This window comes from Sabethes cyaneus, chromosome 1 (genome assembly GCF_943734655.1).
Source record: "Sabethes cyaneus chromosome 1, idSabCyanKW18_F2, whole genome shotgun sequence".
NCBI classification, from domain to species: domain Eukaryota; kingdom Metazoa; phylum Arthropoda; class Insecta; order Diptera; family Culicidae; genus Sabethes; species Sabethes cyaneus.
The window spans coordinates 109,950,396-109,967,408 of NC_071353.1; the positions used below are offsets into that span (position 1 = coordinate 109,950,396).

General features: G+C 44.5%; 1 protein-coding gene across 1 annotated transcript in view; it reads left to right on the forward strand.

Annotated features, from left to right (window-relative positions):
- LOC128736177 (uncharacterized) overlaps positions 1-16,453 on the forward strand; it is a 139,151-nt gene extending 122,698 nt beyond the window's left edge. Inside the window, exon 7 of the mRNA XM_053830661.1 lies at positions 13,524-16,453. Coding sequence (XP_053686636.1) covers positions 13,524-15,068 — 1,545 coding nt within the window. The 3' untranslated portion in view covers positions 15,069-16,453. The remainder of the gene's footprint in view (positions 1-13,523) is intronic.
- Positions 16,454-17,013: the final 560 nt, after the last annotated feature.

The window sequence follows — 17,013 nt, forward strand, 5'->3', positions numbered from 1 at the left end:
CTGCAAAAATTGTCAATTCCGAACATATCACAACAGACTAACACGTAGGGAGTGAAGGACTATATCTAAAATAAATCCATGATTGCATTTGGATTAACTCATAAGCTCGAGATCGCACATAATTATTCTCGACAACCTACGAGACAGATTCAATTCTCTTTCATTATCATCGAAATCACTTAGCATCCCTTGTTGACACTTACCAATATGTAGGGACCAATTTGGAATTTGGATTTTGATGAGCAATTAATCTCTCGTTTCCACTCTCCAACTTTCTCCACTGCATCGATGGATTAACCTTTTTGAATCGACATTTTTTCGGTGAGCCAGCACAATTATGAATATTCAAACAAAACCGCTCTTTTGAGGGGCACCAAATCAGTACTACAGACTTGTTTTGAGCTAAGAGACATTCCTACAAGACAACCTATCATAGTCCTGCACAGACCTTGCGGTCAAATGATTTTTTCAGAAATAAGCAAAGCCTTGTGTTTATACTGTCTTTAAACATTACCCTTCTTTATCGACAGACTTCGCAGCCGGCTGTTAGAGTACAGAAAAATTACGGGGCCAGTGCAACGATCCTACTGACTCTATCTAGCAAGCACCGCCTAGCCGAGATTCAAACATACGACGACTGGCTCATTAGACCAGCTTCGTACCTCGAAGCTAACTGGGCGGTTTACACACTGGGCAGGCACACACTCAGAAGCTCTACAGAATAAATTTGAACCATTGAACCGAGCGTTAGAGCTAAATATGCTCCTTGATCGCAACGTCTTTAAGAAGGCAAAGCAGCACCATTTTCCTGTTTGAATCTCCTTGATCGTGTTGTTGTTGTTGTTGTTGTTGTTGTTGTTAATGTTGTTGTTGGCGCTAACCAGAGCTTCCAAATACATCCACTCATTAACCTGCGAAGGGAGGCAAAGGTTGTACTCTCTTAAACCTCTACTTCTCATATAAGTGTTAGACGCATCGAACCTCAGCCCGATTCGATCCTCCTAACTTCCGCAGTTAATCTGGCGCAGATTATTTCCGCCGTCTCAAAGATTCTGATAACGTCGAATTCGTCCGTATAGTCTAGGAGTTGGATACCTTTGCTGAAAAATGTGCCTCTCCTTCCTATGCGCTCACCGAACCCTACCCTACCCTCAATGGCGTTGTTAAACAACTTACTGTATAGGCCATTCTGTTGTCCCCAAAAACTCTTCGCGTTCCACTATAACATAACTTACTTACTGGTGCATGTCCGCCGGTCCGGCAAAACAAAGGGATGAAATCAGCAATCTCCACAACCGACGGTTACCCGCCATGGCTTTTACCAGGACAGGCTATCGTCAACTGCCCAGATCACCGTGAGCCTCTGGGTCTGTCTCTCCTTCGTTGTTCTTGTTCGTTCCTCTCCTAAAGATGTGTCCGATCTACATTTACCTACGTTCACGAATTTCTGTGGCTATCGGTAGTCGATGACACCGATGATGGAGTTCCTAATTGGATTTCCACGAATGATATATCGCAGCTATCGGTTGATACATAGCTGCAGGTTTTGTGCTGTCTCCGCTGAGACGCACCGCGTTTCGCAAGCGTACAGCAAAACGGATTTAACACGTTTGAGCTGAAAATTCGGGTTTTCGTATGTAGAGTAATCTGGTTTGAACGCCAAATGTTTCGAAGACCGGCAAAGTTACCTTTGGCCTTTCTGATCCGGCTGGCTATACCGGGCTTAATACCACTATCGGGCGTTGTTTGGTTACCAAGATGTTGATAGGCGTCCATTAGTTTAACCTTTTGTTGCACTACTGTGTATTTGGTGGGATTGTCAGTGTTCACTACCAAAGCCTTGGCTTTCGATACCTTAACCGTGAGACCCATTGCACCATCGTGGTGGTCCCGTCTTGCGCAGTCTACGAGAAGTGGTTCATTTTGCCCTTACTTACTTACTTACTTACTTACTTACTTACTTTGGCAGCCGAGAGCCGGGGTGGCTCTTGCCGTATCCAGAATTCCTCTCCATTGTACTCGGTCCTGGGCTACTCGTCGCCAGTTCGTTACGCGTCTCGACACACGCAAGTCAGCTTCAACCTGATCGAGCCATCTAGCCCGTTGGGCCCCTCTATTCCTGGTGCCGGTGGGGTTCATGGAGAGAACGGATTTCACTGCACAATCGTCCGGCATCCTTGCGACGTGACCGGCCGACCGTAGTCTCCCAATTTTCGCCAGGTGTACGATGGGAATCTCTCCAAGCAGTGCCTGTAACTCGTGATTCATATGCCTCCGCCACTCTGCGCTTTCTGTTTGTACTCCGCCAAAAATAGTCCGCAACACCTTTCGTTCAAATACGGCAAGTGCACGTATCCCAAGTAACAATTTGGGTTTTATTACACTCATATGATGGTATTTAAGACCAAAATTGGTCATGAAAACCTCCATAAGAGTACAATAAAACTCACATTGTTGCTTGGGTTGTCCTCCGTAAGCAGAATTACTGTCTCAAGTTCGTAGAGGACTACCGGTCGGATTGGCGTTTTGTACATCGTCAGCTTTGTGCGGCGGCGCATACTCTTAGATCGAAACGTCTTGCAGAGGGAAAAGTAGGCTCGATCTTCAGCTTGAATGCGTCGTTGGATCTTCTTACTCGTATTATTGTCGGCAGTGACCAGAGGTGCAAAATATACGAACTCATCAACGACTTCCAGTTCATCCCCGTCAATAGTCGCTGTCCGTGGGAGGCAAACGTTACTTTCTCTGGAGCTTCTTCCTACCATATACATATTTGGTTTTCGACGCATTGATTTGTAACTATATCCTTCTAGCCACTGTTTTTAGTCTGGCGTAGATTGCCTCCGCCGTCCCAAGGTTTTTAGTAATGATGGCGAGATCGTCTTACTCTTATCACTGCGTCCAGTATTTTGAACTATTGTTTATCTCTTCTTTGTCGTTTATTTCTTTTACTGTACGCTTCAAGCTTACCTATCACTTATTGAGGAAGGTTGGTAGCTGGAGCGAGACAGGTGCCAATCGGAGATGACTTGGTTTGTGAACCTTGTTACCCTTATCGGCGACGCAAACCGGATCTTCCTAGGCTCTAGTAGGCCCTTTTGAGATACTGCAGTCTGCGTTCTAATAGTGCTCCACAATTGCAGAGCAAGTGTTCCGAGGGTTCGCTCTGGGCATTATACAGGCGACAAATACCATCTTGTACGAAACCTCAGCAACTTTTTAATAACATTGGCATCATCGTCAGCGAGGACGTAGAGTGCTTCAACCACCTAGAGTGGATGGAGTGGACCTAGAGGCATACGGAGTACCACAAGATCGACCTCGATGATCACATGGCAGCGGGCATGGTCTATTTCCACAAAAGGTCGGTGGACACATCGACTTTTCCCGGAAATATCCGAGTGGGTGGACAGACGCCACGGGAAAGTCAACTTCCACCTGACACATATTCTGTCAGGGCATGGTTGCTTTAGACAGTATCTGCACAAATTTGGGCATACGGAGTCCATCGCGTGTCCCGAATGCGTGGACGTAGAGAAAACTGCAGAACATGCTTTCTTCATATGTCCTCGTTTCATGGGTGCGAGAAGCAACACGATGGCAGTGAGCGGATAGGACACTACTCCGGATAACTTAGTCCAAAGGATGTGTTCTAGCTCGGACGTCTGGGGAGTGGTCAATGCGGCTGCTACCCAGATTATACATGAGCTACAAAGCCGCTGGAGAGCCGATCAACGGCGTAGTTATCTAAGAGAGTGCGTTAGGCACAATAGCCTCTCCCTGAAGTAATAAGATTTAATGGGTCAGCATCCTTACGCCTTATTAGGGGGGTCGGGATAGCCAACCCCACACTACTTGAGTTGTCTTCCCAGGTGTCTGATAGCAGATTTCCCTACTCGTAAAAAACAAAAAGACAAAGCCCCCGTACAAAGGGTACCCCTGTACAAGACTGCTGAATTCGATACGGATTCGATAAACGGATTGTCGCCGAAATAGTCACAATGAAAGTAGTCAAGCAAAGATGATCGTACTACCAGCTCAACACCAGAGCGAAGAAACTGGACATTGTGAGGCACTTCGTGTCCGCTGGACATAACCGAGTGAAAGCGTCGAACGGAAGCCAGGTTCCAGCCGGCCAAAGGTACCCAGTCAGCATTTTTATGTATAACTAGCTGACCCGACAAACTTCGTATTGCCACAAATTAACCTGTGTTGTACATAAATCATGAATCTCGGATGATCTTTGTCACAATCTCGAGTTTTGCAAGCCCCTCAGTGGGCGGCGCTTCCGACGGCGGGTCACCGGCAACACTCGCGACCGTCTCGTCCTGAATGATCTAGTGTTACTATAGATAGTTTTTGTGGTCTTGTATTGACTAATGTTTTATGGAAGAGTCTCGAATTTCTCGAGTTCGATTAGTTTTTGAGTTTCGCAAAAATTTCTGTTTTATTTGTATGAGAGTCCATATCCCCCTACCACAGGGGTGAGAGGTCTCTAACTATCGTAAAATAAATTCAAGACTCCAAAATCTCCCACATGCCAATTTTGGTTCCATTTGCTTGATTAGTTCTCGAGATAAGAGGAAATTTGCATTTCATTTGTATGGAAGCCCACCCTCTTAAAGGGGAGATGGGCCATAACTCGCTTTCTAAAGAAAAGAGGGGTCTCAATTCACCATAGAAAAAAATCTTGCGTCCAAAACCACTTACATGTCAAATTTGGTTCCATTTGCTTGAATAGTTCTCGAGTTATGAGGAAATTTGTTTTTAATTTGTATAGGAGCCCCCCCCCCCTCTTAAAGTGGGGAAATCCATGGAAAATATACCATAGAAAATATTCTTGCCTACAAAAACACCCACATGATAAATTTGGTTCCATTTGCTTGATTAGTTCTAGAGTTATGAGGAAATTTGAATTTCATTTGTATAGGAGCCCCCCTCTTAAAAAGGTAAGGGGTCCTAATTCATCATAGAAAAAATGGTTGCCTCCAAAAACACCCACATGCCAAATATAGTTCCATTTGCTTGATTAGTTCTCGAATTATGAGGAAATTTGTATTTTATTTCTGTAGAAGCACCCCCTCTTAAAGTTGGGAGGGGTCCTAATGCACCATAGAAAATATTTTTGCCTCCAGGAACCTCCACATGCCAAATTTGGTTCTATTTGCTTGATTAGTTCTCGAGTTATGAGGAAATTTGAATTTCATTTGTATAGGAGCCCCCCCTCCTAAAGTGAGGAGGGGTCCCAGTTCATCATAGAAAAAATTTTTGTCTCCAGAAACACCCACGTGTCAAATTTGGTTCCATTTGCTTGATTAGTTCTCGAGTTATGAGGAAATTTGTATTTCGTTTGTATAGGAGCCCCCCTCTTAAAGTGGGGAGGGGTTCTAATTCACCATAGAAAATATTCATGCCCTAGAAAACTTTCACGTGCCAAATTTGGTTCCATTTGCTCGATTAATTCTCGAGTTATGAGGAAATTTGCATTTCATTTGTATAGGAGCCCCCCTTCCTAAAGTGGGGAGGGGTCCCAATTCATCACATAAAAAAATTTTGTCTCCAAAAACACCCACGTGTCAAATTTGGTTCCATTTGCTTGATTAGTTCTCGAGTTATGAGGAAATTTGTATTTCGTTTGTATAGGAGCCCCCCCTCTTAAAGTTGGGAGGGGTCCTAATTCACCATAGAAAATATTCTTGCCCTCGAAAACTTTCACATGCCAAATTTGGTTTCATTTGCTTGATTAGCTCTCGAGTTATGAGGAAATTTGTATTTCATTTGTATAGGAGCCCCCCCTCCTAAAGTGAGGAGCGGTCGCAGTTTATTATAGAAAAAATTTTTGTCTCCAAAAACACCCACGTGTCAAATTTGGTTCCATTTGCTTGATTAGTTCTCGAGTTATGAGGAAAATTGTGTTTCTTTGGTACAGGAGCCCCCCTCTTAAAGTGGGGAGGGGTCCTAATTTACTATAGAAAATATTCTTGCCCTCGAAAACCTTGACATGCCAAATTTGGTTCCATTTGCTTGATTAGTTCTCGAGTTATGAGGAAATTTGTATGGAAGCCCCCCCTTTTAAAGAGGAGAGGAGTTATAATTCCCCTTATAAAGAGGAGAGGGGTCTCAATTTACCATAGAATAAATTCTTGTCACCGGACACCCACATGCCAAATTTTGTTCTATTTGCTTGATTAGTTGTCGAGTTATGCAGAAATTTGTGTTTCATTTGTATGGGAGCCCCCCCTCTTAGTGGTGGGAGGGGTTTCTAACCATCACTAAAACCTTTCCTGGCCCCAAAAAACCTCTACATGCATATTTTCATGCCGATTGGTTCAGTAGTTTTCGATTCTATAAGGAACATACGGACAGACAGACAGACAGACAGAAATCCTTCTTTATAGGTATAGACTAGCTGACCCGACAAACTTCGTATTGCCTCAAATTAAACTGTGTTCTACATAAATCGTGAATCTCGGACGACCTTTGTCACAATCTCGAATTTTGCAAGTTTCTGGGGTTCATGGGTGTTTTAACATACAAATTTTCCTCACAGTAAAGTAGAAAACAACTCCCCCCATTGCTTAGCCTGATCAAAATAAAGCGGATAGCATTTAAATATTCGCCTTCATTACAAATCATTTCGCCGAATACCATTTTGCGGAACACCAATTTTCGGTTGACCATAACGCGGAATATAGAGTTTCGCAGAATACCATTTCGCGAAAAACCTTACGCGGGATGTACCATTTCACAGAAAATCATTTCGTAGAAAGTCTAAAATTTCTCGAGTTCGATTAGTTTTTGAGTTACGCAAAAATTTCTGTTTTATTTGTATGAGAGTCCTCAACCCCCTACCACAGGGGTGATGGGTCTCAAACCATCATTAAAAAAATCCTGCCTCCAAAACCCCCCACATGCCAAATTTGGTTCCATTTGCTTGATTATTTCTCGAGTTTTGAGGAAATTTGTATTTTATTTGTATGGGAGCCCCCCCTCCTAAAAAGGGAGAGGGGTCCTAATTCATCATATAAAAAATTCATGCCTCCAAAAACACCCACATACCAAATATGGTTCCATTTGATTAATTCGTTCTCGAGTTATGAGGAAATTTGTATTTCATTTGTATGGGAGCCTCCCCTCCTGAAGCGGGGAGAGGTTTCTATTCACCATAGAAAACATTCTTGTCTCCAAAACCCCCCACATGACATATTTTGTTCCATTTGCTTGATTAGTTCTCGAGTTACGAGGAAATTTGTATTTCATTTGTATGGGAGCCCCCCTCCTAAACAGGGGAGGGGTCTCAATTTACCATAGAAAAAATTCTTGTCACCAAAAACATTCACATGCCAAATTTTGTTCCATTTGCTCGATTAGTTCTCGAATTATGCAGAAATGTGTGTTTCATTTGTATGGGAGCCCCCCCTCTTAGTGGGGGGAGGGGTCACTAACCATCATAAGAACCTTCCATGGGCCCAAAAACCTCTACATGCAAATTTTCACGCCGATTGGTTCAGTAGTTTTCGATTCTATAAGGAACATCCCGACAGACAGAAATCTATTTTTGTATATAAAATTTCAAGATTCAAATTACGTGAAGTTCCGATTAAGTGCGATCAGCTATACGACTTTGGGCTGAAAATCGTATGTTTTTCAGCTACTAGCATTATAAACGATAGAATATCAACTTGTGCGCACTTTATTAGGTTTTATTTACGAATCCGAGTTTGTTAAGAGATATTTGCGATAAATTTCGTACATTGACAAGCAAGTTGGTGCTGGCTGGGTATTGCAGCAGAAGCTAAACAGGACGACCGAGAGCAAGGTGTCTCATCGTTCCACGCGTGGGATCAGAAGGTCGAAACAACCAAATAAACGGTTAAGAAATGCCTGACCAAAATGAGTATTTTTATACAGAAGCGTCGGTCTAATCCGACCGTGTCTGGGTAGCAGTTAATCACCCAAAAGGGACGGTTGAAGGTACTGGTAAAAAAACATCTTTCCGGTGAAGCGCGACGTCGTCGTGAACTAAAACCGCTATTCCGGGCTATTGATAGACGTAAGTTAAGTATGAGAGGATCCCGACATGTGCAGGCGGTCTCTAAGACAATATACGGAAACGGGCGAAATGGATGTTATCCTTACAAGCAAAGCCATGGGTATAAGCGTCCTGTTGAGAACTTGACCCTTTTTTATCGACAGACTTCGCAGCCAATTATTAGAGTACAGGACGAATACGGGGCTAGTGCAATGATGCTACTGACTCTATAGCAGCACCTCCCAGCCAAGATTTGAACATTCGACGACTAGCTTGTTAGGCCAGCATCGTATACCCCGAAGCCAATTTGGCGGATCTCTAAGGATGTTATTCTTAGAGTTTCCATGATCGACAAGCGCAGAGAAGCGAAAGTCGGCATTAAGCGAACGCAAACCAGAGCAGCTAAGACAAAAGCTTGTGGGTGGGACAAGAGAGCCTGGACTAATCCTCTAGCCGAAGAAGCCGAAACTGCTGCCGTCAATGGTGATATCCATTTGTGATTATCCTGTGTGCTGAAGGGTGAGCTGAAACAATGGGAGAGCCGAACAGTCATGGCCAATTGGATGGCCGTACATCGCTCAAACAATAAAAAATTTATAACGCCAAGTATACCTAAGGTTATACGGCCAAGTTATACCTAAGCCCACCATACCTAAGCATGGACTTGACCACATTGGCTAACAGCATTCCCTTGTCATATACCGCAGAACTATTAGACATCATACGAGACAATGCCAAAACAGATGTCGAAGCCTTCTTGCAGGCATAGTCGGCGTGGCTCGCAAACTTGAGCTTGTCGATCATGACTCCCAGGAGTTTTAAAGACCGCGTTCCCGACGCTGATATTTGCTTGCTGCACCGACTTACGGTTGTTCACCACGATAACTTCCGTTTTGTGATGCACTAGCTACAGTTACCTGGAGTGCATCCAATTCTCAACAATGCTTATAGAGTGGGCAGCCGTCAACTCAACCTCTCTGCTAGATTCACCGTGGACTTTCAAGGTGATGTCGTCCGCAAAGCCGACAATCACAACCCCTACCGGGAACTTCAACTTCAACACCTCGTCATGCATAACGTTTCACATCACCGGGCCCAGTATGGAACCTTGCGGAACCCCTGCGGTGAATGGAACGCACTTCTGACCCTCCTCCTTGTTGCAGCATAGCACACGATTCTGGGAATAATTTTCCAGAATCCTGTATAGCGACACTGGTACTTGGACGTTCCAAAGCGAGTTGGCTTTGGAGACCCAACTAGCGCTATTAAACGCATTTATCACGTCGAGCATGACAGCTGCGCAATAGCGGATACCCGTCCTCTTGCGCTGGATTGCCACCTCGGCTGATTTAGTAACAGATAAAATGGCATCCACCGAAGATTAGCCTTTTCGGAAGCCGAATTGGTTCCTTTATGGACCGTTTGTACCCTCCGTGCACTGTACGAGTCTGTTAAAGATAACCCTCTACCAGCCTATACAAACAGACCAGCCTATATGACCAGGGGACACCCGGCGGTTTTCCCGGCTTCGGCAATAGGACCAGGTTCTGTTATTCTGTCCGGGAAGTGGCCATCTTCCAGGCATCTACTCATTACTGCCCCGAATAATTCGGGAGCCTCCGAAATAACCGCTTTAATGGCCAAATTTGGGATTCCGTCTGGTCACGGTGTCTTGCTCACCTTAAGGGATTCAGCGATCTCAATGAGTTCCTTGTTCGTAAACGTCGCTTCCTCCCTGACCTTTAAACCGCCGTCGCCACGTTACTTTGGATATTCGGCTGGGAGGACGACCATCTTACGCTATGATCGAAGATACTGGAACGTCGGCCATGAACGACTCAGCGACCTAAGGCCATGGCGCCTAAAGAGACCCTCGAAGATCCGCTCCAATATCTCTGGCGTTCGCTCTGCCAGAGTTCTTCTGTCATCACGCCCTTGGTCTTTGCCATTACGACCCTGTAGGCATCACCCCACGAGTTCGCATTGGCACTAGCACATAACCTTTCAAAGCAGGCTCGTTTACTTGCTTTTATCCCACTCCTAAGCGCTGCGCGTGCAGCAACAAGTGCTACTCGACATTCAGCCCTCCCTTCGTCCGAATGAGCTCTTTGCATAGTTCTCCTCGCACGAAAGCACGCTCCGCGGAGTTCCAGAATTTCATCTGTCCACCAGTAAGCCGGTGACCTACTATACCTAGGTCGGCCTTTCCTAGGCATAAGAGCGTCACATGTTCGCGACAGTACCTCAACCAAATGATCTGCGCTCGGATCGGGCATACCGCGTTCACCGCATTCTCTTCGGATCGCTTCCACAAATACTTCGGGATCGAAGTATGATGTTTTCCATCCACGGGTGGTTGGAGTGTCGGCTCTACTCGCCGCCTGCCGCTTCGTTGTCTGACCCACACCATAGCGGACCGCCTGATGGTCACTGTGAGTGTAACCAATGTCTACCCTCCAGTCTTCTATCAGACCAGGACTGCCGAATGTCACGTCGATGATAGACTCCGTACCGTTCCTACTGAAGGTACTTGTGGTGCCGACGTTGGCTAGATCTACGTGGAGCTTTGCCTCAAGCAGAATCCGACCCCTATGGTTCGTGCGACGACTTCCCCACTCCGCCCAAGCGTTGAAGTCGCCCGCCACTGCCACCGGCCTTAGACCAGTCAGCACAACTGATACTCGGTCTACCATCCGCGTAAACTGCTCTATAGACCAACTCGGCGGAGCATAACCGCTGCAGTAGAACACTCCACCCACTTTGGCAACCGCAAATCCCTCGTCTGCAGTTGGCACAACCTCTTGAACCGAGAATAGACTCCTATCTGGCCGCTTGCAGTTCCAGGTCTTATGCCCGTGCTCGAAGCACCGAAAGCAAGCCTCCGACTGCTCGAGCACGCTCAGTGGACATACCGACAATCCCACTTTTAGCTTAGCAGCTTTCAGGGTTTCGTATGCGGGCTACCTGGGTCTCGGTCAGTCTTTTGCGTAGGCGAACCGCCTCGGTTTCCACCACCACTCCACTTTGCTCTTTGAGAGCCTGTACGACCTCGCACACTTCGGTGATCTTATCCAGCTTTTTAAGTTGGAGAGTCATTTCTGGTGTGAGAGCACGTACCTGCACTCCCTCCCCGAGCACTCCTTCCGCTACCTATTTGTATGTGGAACTCTTCTTGGTGGCGTCCTTCTTTAACTCAAGGATCATACCGCCCGTGAACCCGTGAGGTGAGCGGCGGAAGTTCCGCACGTCCGCGCTTAGATCCCTGAGTACGGCATCTCCATGCTATTAGATCTGTTACTCGTATTATTTGAATGTTTTTTCATTTTTTTTTTCTTAGCTTACGAATGGTGGTCTTAAAATGAAAATCGGAAAACCGGCTCATGGCGAGAACAGTGACTTTTTGATAAAATCCAATATGTTCACAAAATCCAAGATGGCCGTCACACAAATTTTTACTCCTTTTGAAGGCCCTGTTATTCTTCTTTGCAGAACCATGCCATTTGTTGGTTGTTTCATTGCAAATCTAGGAAATATCACATTATATAGATAATCAAGGTTTGCTGAAAATCTACGTTTGAAATTTTGTGTAATTCTCGTTTTTTAATCATTTTTAACCAATCAAGTACGAAAGTTCCAATATTGGAAGATCTCGTGTCAGTATCGTGGCCCCGTTTCAACGAGAATTACGGCAAATCGGTTCGGCAAAATGTTACCGAAATCTCAGCAGTTGAACGTTCGGAGAAAATTTCGGTGATACATATTAAAGTTTACGGATCTACAGTATTGTTTGGTATCACTGAAATTTTTCGCATGAATGCGGTGCTTTTTTCCAAGTGTGATGACAGACTTACCATCCTAAATGGTTTGATTGTAGGCCGAGAAATTCAGTAGAAGCAGCATTATGCTAAGCAAACTAAAAGACTTTGAATTTGTGAATCTCCGCATTCGGCTTTTTTTTTATCACAAAGTTCAACCTTGTAACATTAGACTGCAATACACTTTTCATGTATCTATCTTTCTCGTCCTGGCTTTGGCTTCTCTCAATTCTTTACTCAAACATCAAAACTCAAAGTGAAACCTAATACAATTCAGACTTACTCAATAAAACGCACCTTTTCTATTCATCAAGGGCCATCTGTTCACACTTTCTGTTCTGTGGCATTCTATTTTAAATGTGTTCTACTAGACGCTAACGTTAACGATAGGATCCGTTATCACAGTTTGGAAACGCCTTTTTTGTTTCATTTATTTGTTGTATGTGTTTCTGTTTATGTGTCTCACTTTCGGTAATGCCTTCCGGGTTCCATGTTTATGTTTGTTTAGTTTTGTACTCGTTTGTGTTTTCCCCTTTCCGTTTGTCGTTTTCGTTGTTGTCTTACTTCTTTCTTTTTCTCTTTTCTCTTGTTTTTCTTCTTTTTTTTTTTTTAATTGTAGGCCCAAATTTGCCAAATATGTGCACACTCGACCAAATATCTGCATGAGTGTCCGGTCAGTTTCGTCAAACTATTGCTTGAACTGTGGCTCGCCCTGGTGCGCCGATTTACCATACTCAAGTGGATACTGAAGTTGTTTCAGTGGCCAGCCCTGTTGATCTACCGCATGATCAGCTTGCCGAGCTACGATCAGTTCAACTTTATGTAAATATTGTTGCTTGCTGCGACGCCATTACACTCTTTTACTACTTTTCTCCGTTACACACTTTCACTCAAACAAGGAAAAAAAACGAAAATTACAAGTATTTATTCTCTTGTCACGGTTCTTTGAAGTACTTATCTACTCTACAGTTGTCTAACGCTCTTTCCAATTCTTTGTAAAGTTAAAATTCTCTTTCTATCTCTCCCTCTTACTCTCTCACTTGTAAATGAGAAAACACTAACTCTGTTAATAGTGGGCGTCCTTCCTAGAAGCCACACCCGTGCCAAGCCTGTTCACTGCGGCACTGTGACATATTAAGAGGTGAACTGAAAACCCAGTGAACAAAAGCCAAGTAGTCAGGCGTTAAATGCATTTCCTAACCTATAAGTTCAAAAACAAAACGGGGAATAGCCATGATCGATGTTGCGAACCTACGGTTGCTGTGTGATTAGCCATCTTTACGCGATCCGCTAACCGCTAACGGTCGGTACTTTATTTATTCAGACAGGTTGCTAAAAAAAAAGAAAAGAACAACAAACCTTAAACAGTGTGATATTTTTAGTACCAATTTTGGAAATCTATTTTACTTTTATTTAGAAATTGTATAGTTTTACCAGTATGAAAGACATTCGTAGCTAGAAGGTGTACTAATATATTGCTAATCTGTAACTAGCCTGAAATACAAATTGATAATATAGTAGTAATCGTTTTTTGTACAAACGTTTAAACGATTCCTTTACCAACCAAAAAAAAAGAAGCCAAAGCCAGCTCCCGTGCTCTCTATCTTTTGCGATCTCCGTGCGCATCGCGAATACTTAGCCACAGCCCACTAATCTCTTCTTTTATCCCATTGTAGACTTCTTCTCCTAAGCCAGATACCCTGGATCTGTCGAACGCTAGCACAAACAATCCGTACCGGGAGTTGGTGGAGAAATATGAAGCGCTGCTGGAGGTCCAGAGGAATTCCCTGATGCGCAAGCCCGGCGGCACGGGTGGATCGCCACCGCAAGGGACGCAGCCGCAGCACGCTGTCGGCCAGCAGCAGCAGCAGCAGCAGGATGGTGCTTCACAGCCATTGACGCAACCATCACTGCACGACGAGCTCGGATCGGGAGACTTCAGCTCGCTGAACACGAAGTTTACCGACGAAGATGGTAGCAAGAAAGACGACCAGAGTAGCAACGGAACCCGTCGTAAGATTGGGCTGCGTACTCCGACGGACTTTTCCGAAGCGGAAACCACCAGCTCTGGTTTTTCGGACGAGATCAGTAACAAAGCCACCCAAACGGATGAGCGTCCGAGGAACTTCCTGTGCACAATCGCCGACGGAGAGGACTGCAAGTTTAGCATCTACGAGGACCAAACCGTTATAGACTCGCGCTTCCGATTCAGTCCAACCCATCGGGAGCTCTTCCGTGAGATATTCGGTATTCTAAAGAAAGCCGCCGATAATCGGGATGAAGGTGAACAGTTGCCTCTGTTAGATGATCAAAATCCGCCAGCAGTCGCCAAATCATCAGCAACTGCTCCAAAGGTTCCGCCGGTTACACCGGCCAACGAGGAACCGCCCAGCGAGTTCGGTGACGATACTCAAAGCATAATTTCCTCGGCCGTCTCCGAGCAGTCGTTTGCCATGTCCGAATGCATTACACGTTCCGAACGAAAGAAAATCGAAAAGCAAGCAAAGTATGCCGAAAAACACAGCGGCGAGCAAGAGAACAAACCACCCATCGGAGTCGCCGCGTTGCCCGATGGTCGTATCCTGACTCCATACAAACGCCAACCCTTGGAATATCTCACAGTCGCCGTTGGAGTCAATAAGAAAAAGTCTCGCCGCCGTCGCAACCGAGGATCATCCGGAACCGATGCCGTAGATCGATCAGATTCTCCAATCGCACTTCCATCGCCGGCCCGAGTTTTGACCAGCAGCGGCAAAAAGGGTCGCACATCGTACCGTCCCTGGAATCCAAACACCGTCGGCAGCAGCCCATCTGGAAGCTCTCCTTCAACCACTACAGCCAACATGATGAATCCAGAATGGAACGGCAACTCCATGACCATCTACAATCGTGGCATCAACTCACCAACACCCTCGTCCTCCTCTGCAACCACTACCAACCGTACCCCAACCAGCGCCGGTCAGAACGCAGCCGTTTGGAAGTCCGCTTCCATCACGCCATCGAGTGCAACCGGAAATCGTACCATCAACAGCAGCACCAACCGTTACTCGGACCTAGCGGATGAAAGTGGCGAGGTGGTAGAGTTCAAGCCATCGTCGGCCAGTCACGACTTGCACAAACTCAAAAAGTTGGACCTATCGTACGCGGAAGTTCTACGCCGGGCTGATCACTGCAAGCATCACAATCAACGCCGCTCGCATCACCACAACAACCAAAAGTAAGATCCCTAAGAAGATGGCTGATGACCCAGCCTGAACGCAGCGCCGCTTGCATGTAAATTTTAATTCCTGTCCTAAAATTGTGTTGTTTTGTATAACCGGACGAAAAGTTGCATGTAATTTTAACTTGCTGGACCACAACCTACGGAATAATGGGGTAAAACGAAAGATTTAATCGTAACCTTAAGCAACAAATCAAAATGTAAACATTTGTACCAACTAATCAACATCCAATCAAGCATACTTTTCAAAAGCAAACCGAGGCAAACGTAAAATCAGTATTAGAGGAATTAAGCATACCCTGAAAAAGGAATAAATATTTCGATCCATTTAGAAGAGAGTTGCTTGTTTTCTAACCTTTCGTAACGTAACGGAGCAGCAGGAGTCAGCATCGCGAGAGATAAAGCCATATTTGTTGAATTTGTTTACCTAAATACCCACACTTCTGTGCGCAAAGTGTCTTAGTAGAAGGGTACGGGTGATGTCAAAACCTGTCCCGAAAATTATTTATTTAAGGCCGCGAGCCGTACGTTTTCGTTCTTTATTTCTGTTAGCAGCCGAACTTATTTAGCGAATGTTATTCTATTTAGCTTAGAGGTTTTCCGAGTTTTCTGTATAAAGCTTTCTTTCGTCGCATACTTTTTGACGCTTTGTTTAATGTTCTACTATCCATGTTTTATCAGTTAGGTGTAGTGTAGTAGAGACACACTGTGTCTTTCTTCGATTAGAATCGATTGCGGCGTTCCATGCGCGGGAAATTGTTCTCAAATTGTAAGATGGTTTGACGAATTCAAGGCACCGAAGGAATGATTAAAAATTTTACCGTAATTCATTTTAATTAAGCCACAGGAAAATATTACATTCACATAAGTCATTTATTCTTCACACGCAAAAACACAAACTGCAAAAAAACTGTAATTAAACTGTCGAGAATTAAACGTAAAAAACTAATTACAAGTTCAAGCAGCTCTGCACCTTCTGCGTATTATATAACAAGTTCAAAGTTTGCCAATTTGTTTATCAATCAAAGAAAGCTCAATGTATGTATCGATATGAACAACACGTAAAACAAACAAAAAAAACTTTCCAGCCGAGAGTGAAAACCCTAAAAACGTAAACCAGAAAGCGTAAGACCGTTGTGACATTTACCAAAATACTCCTCCCCCCACGTTCCAGGAGCGATTAAACAAACGAACGAACGGAAAGCCGGGCATATTGAAATTGATTACAGTGAAAATGAAGACGTTGCGGCAGTCGCTAAGAAAACCCCTTATTCCTAGCACGATCTAGCCCGCAGTCATGCCCGAGCGAAAGGTGACGATGAATTGTAAACAAGTAAAAACCACAAGGGAATAATATTGTATAACTCTTTACTAGTAATAGAGGCTGGCAGCAAGTAATGACAAACGAAAGACTAATGGAAAGTTATTTAAAAACCAAAATGCGAGACGTCCTGTATTTTTTGACCCACAAAACAATCCGAAGCACACCATGTCTGAATACGAGTAAGTTGGTCAGCAATGACATCTAAAACAAACATTTTTTGTTCCCCGGCCCAAATAACCATATTATAACGTTTAATTTAGCAAAGAATGTAACAGATATGCAAACTTCAAAACAGGTCTTAGATTAATTCGGGATTTGGTATTCACCGAAGAAGATATACTTCAACGCGTCCCTACGCGTCGTTAACTGTTCCTCCCCGAATTAAGTCAGACTCCACTACTATTCTACTACATCATGCGCTTGGAAGGATGTAGGTCAATCGATCTAAGTCTAAGATTGCTAGGAATGTCGCATAGTTTCAAAGCAGCCCGTTGCACACTTACACCCTCTGTTATACACGTTGCAAAGCAGTGTTTAGCAGCAACGCCTCAAGCTGTAGGAGTGTTTTGTCATCCGAACTGCAATAGGCAGTTTTCCTTGAAAGCACAATTCTCTGCCATGA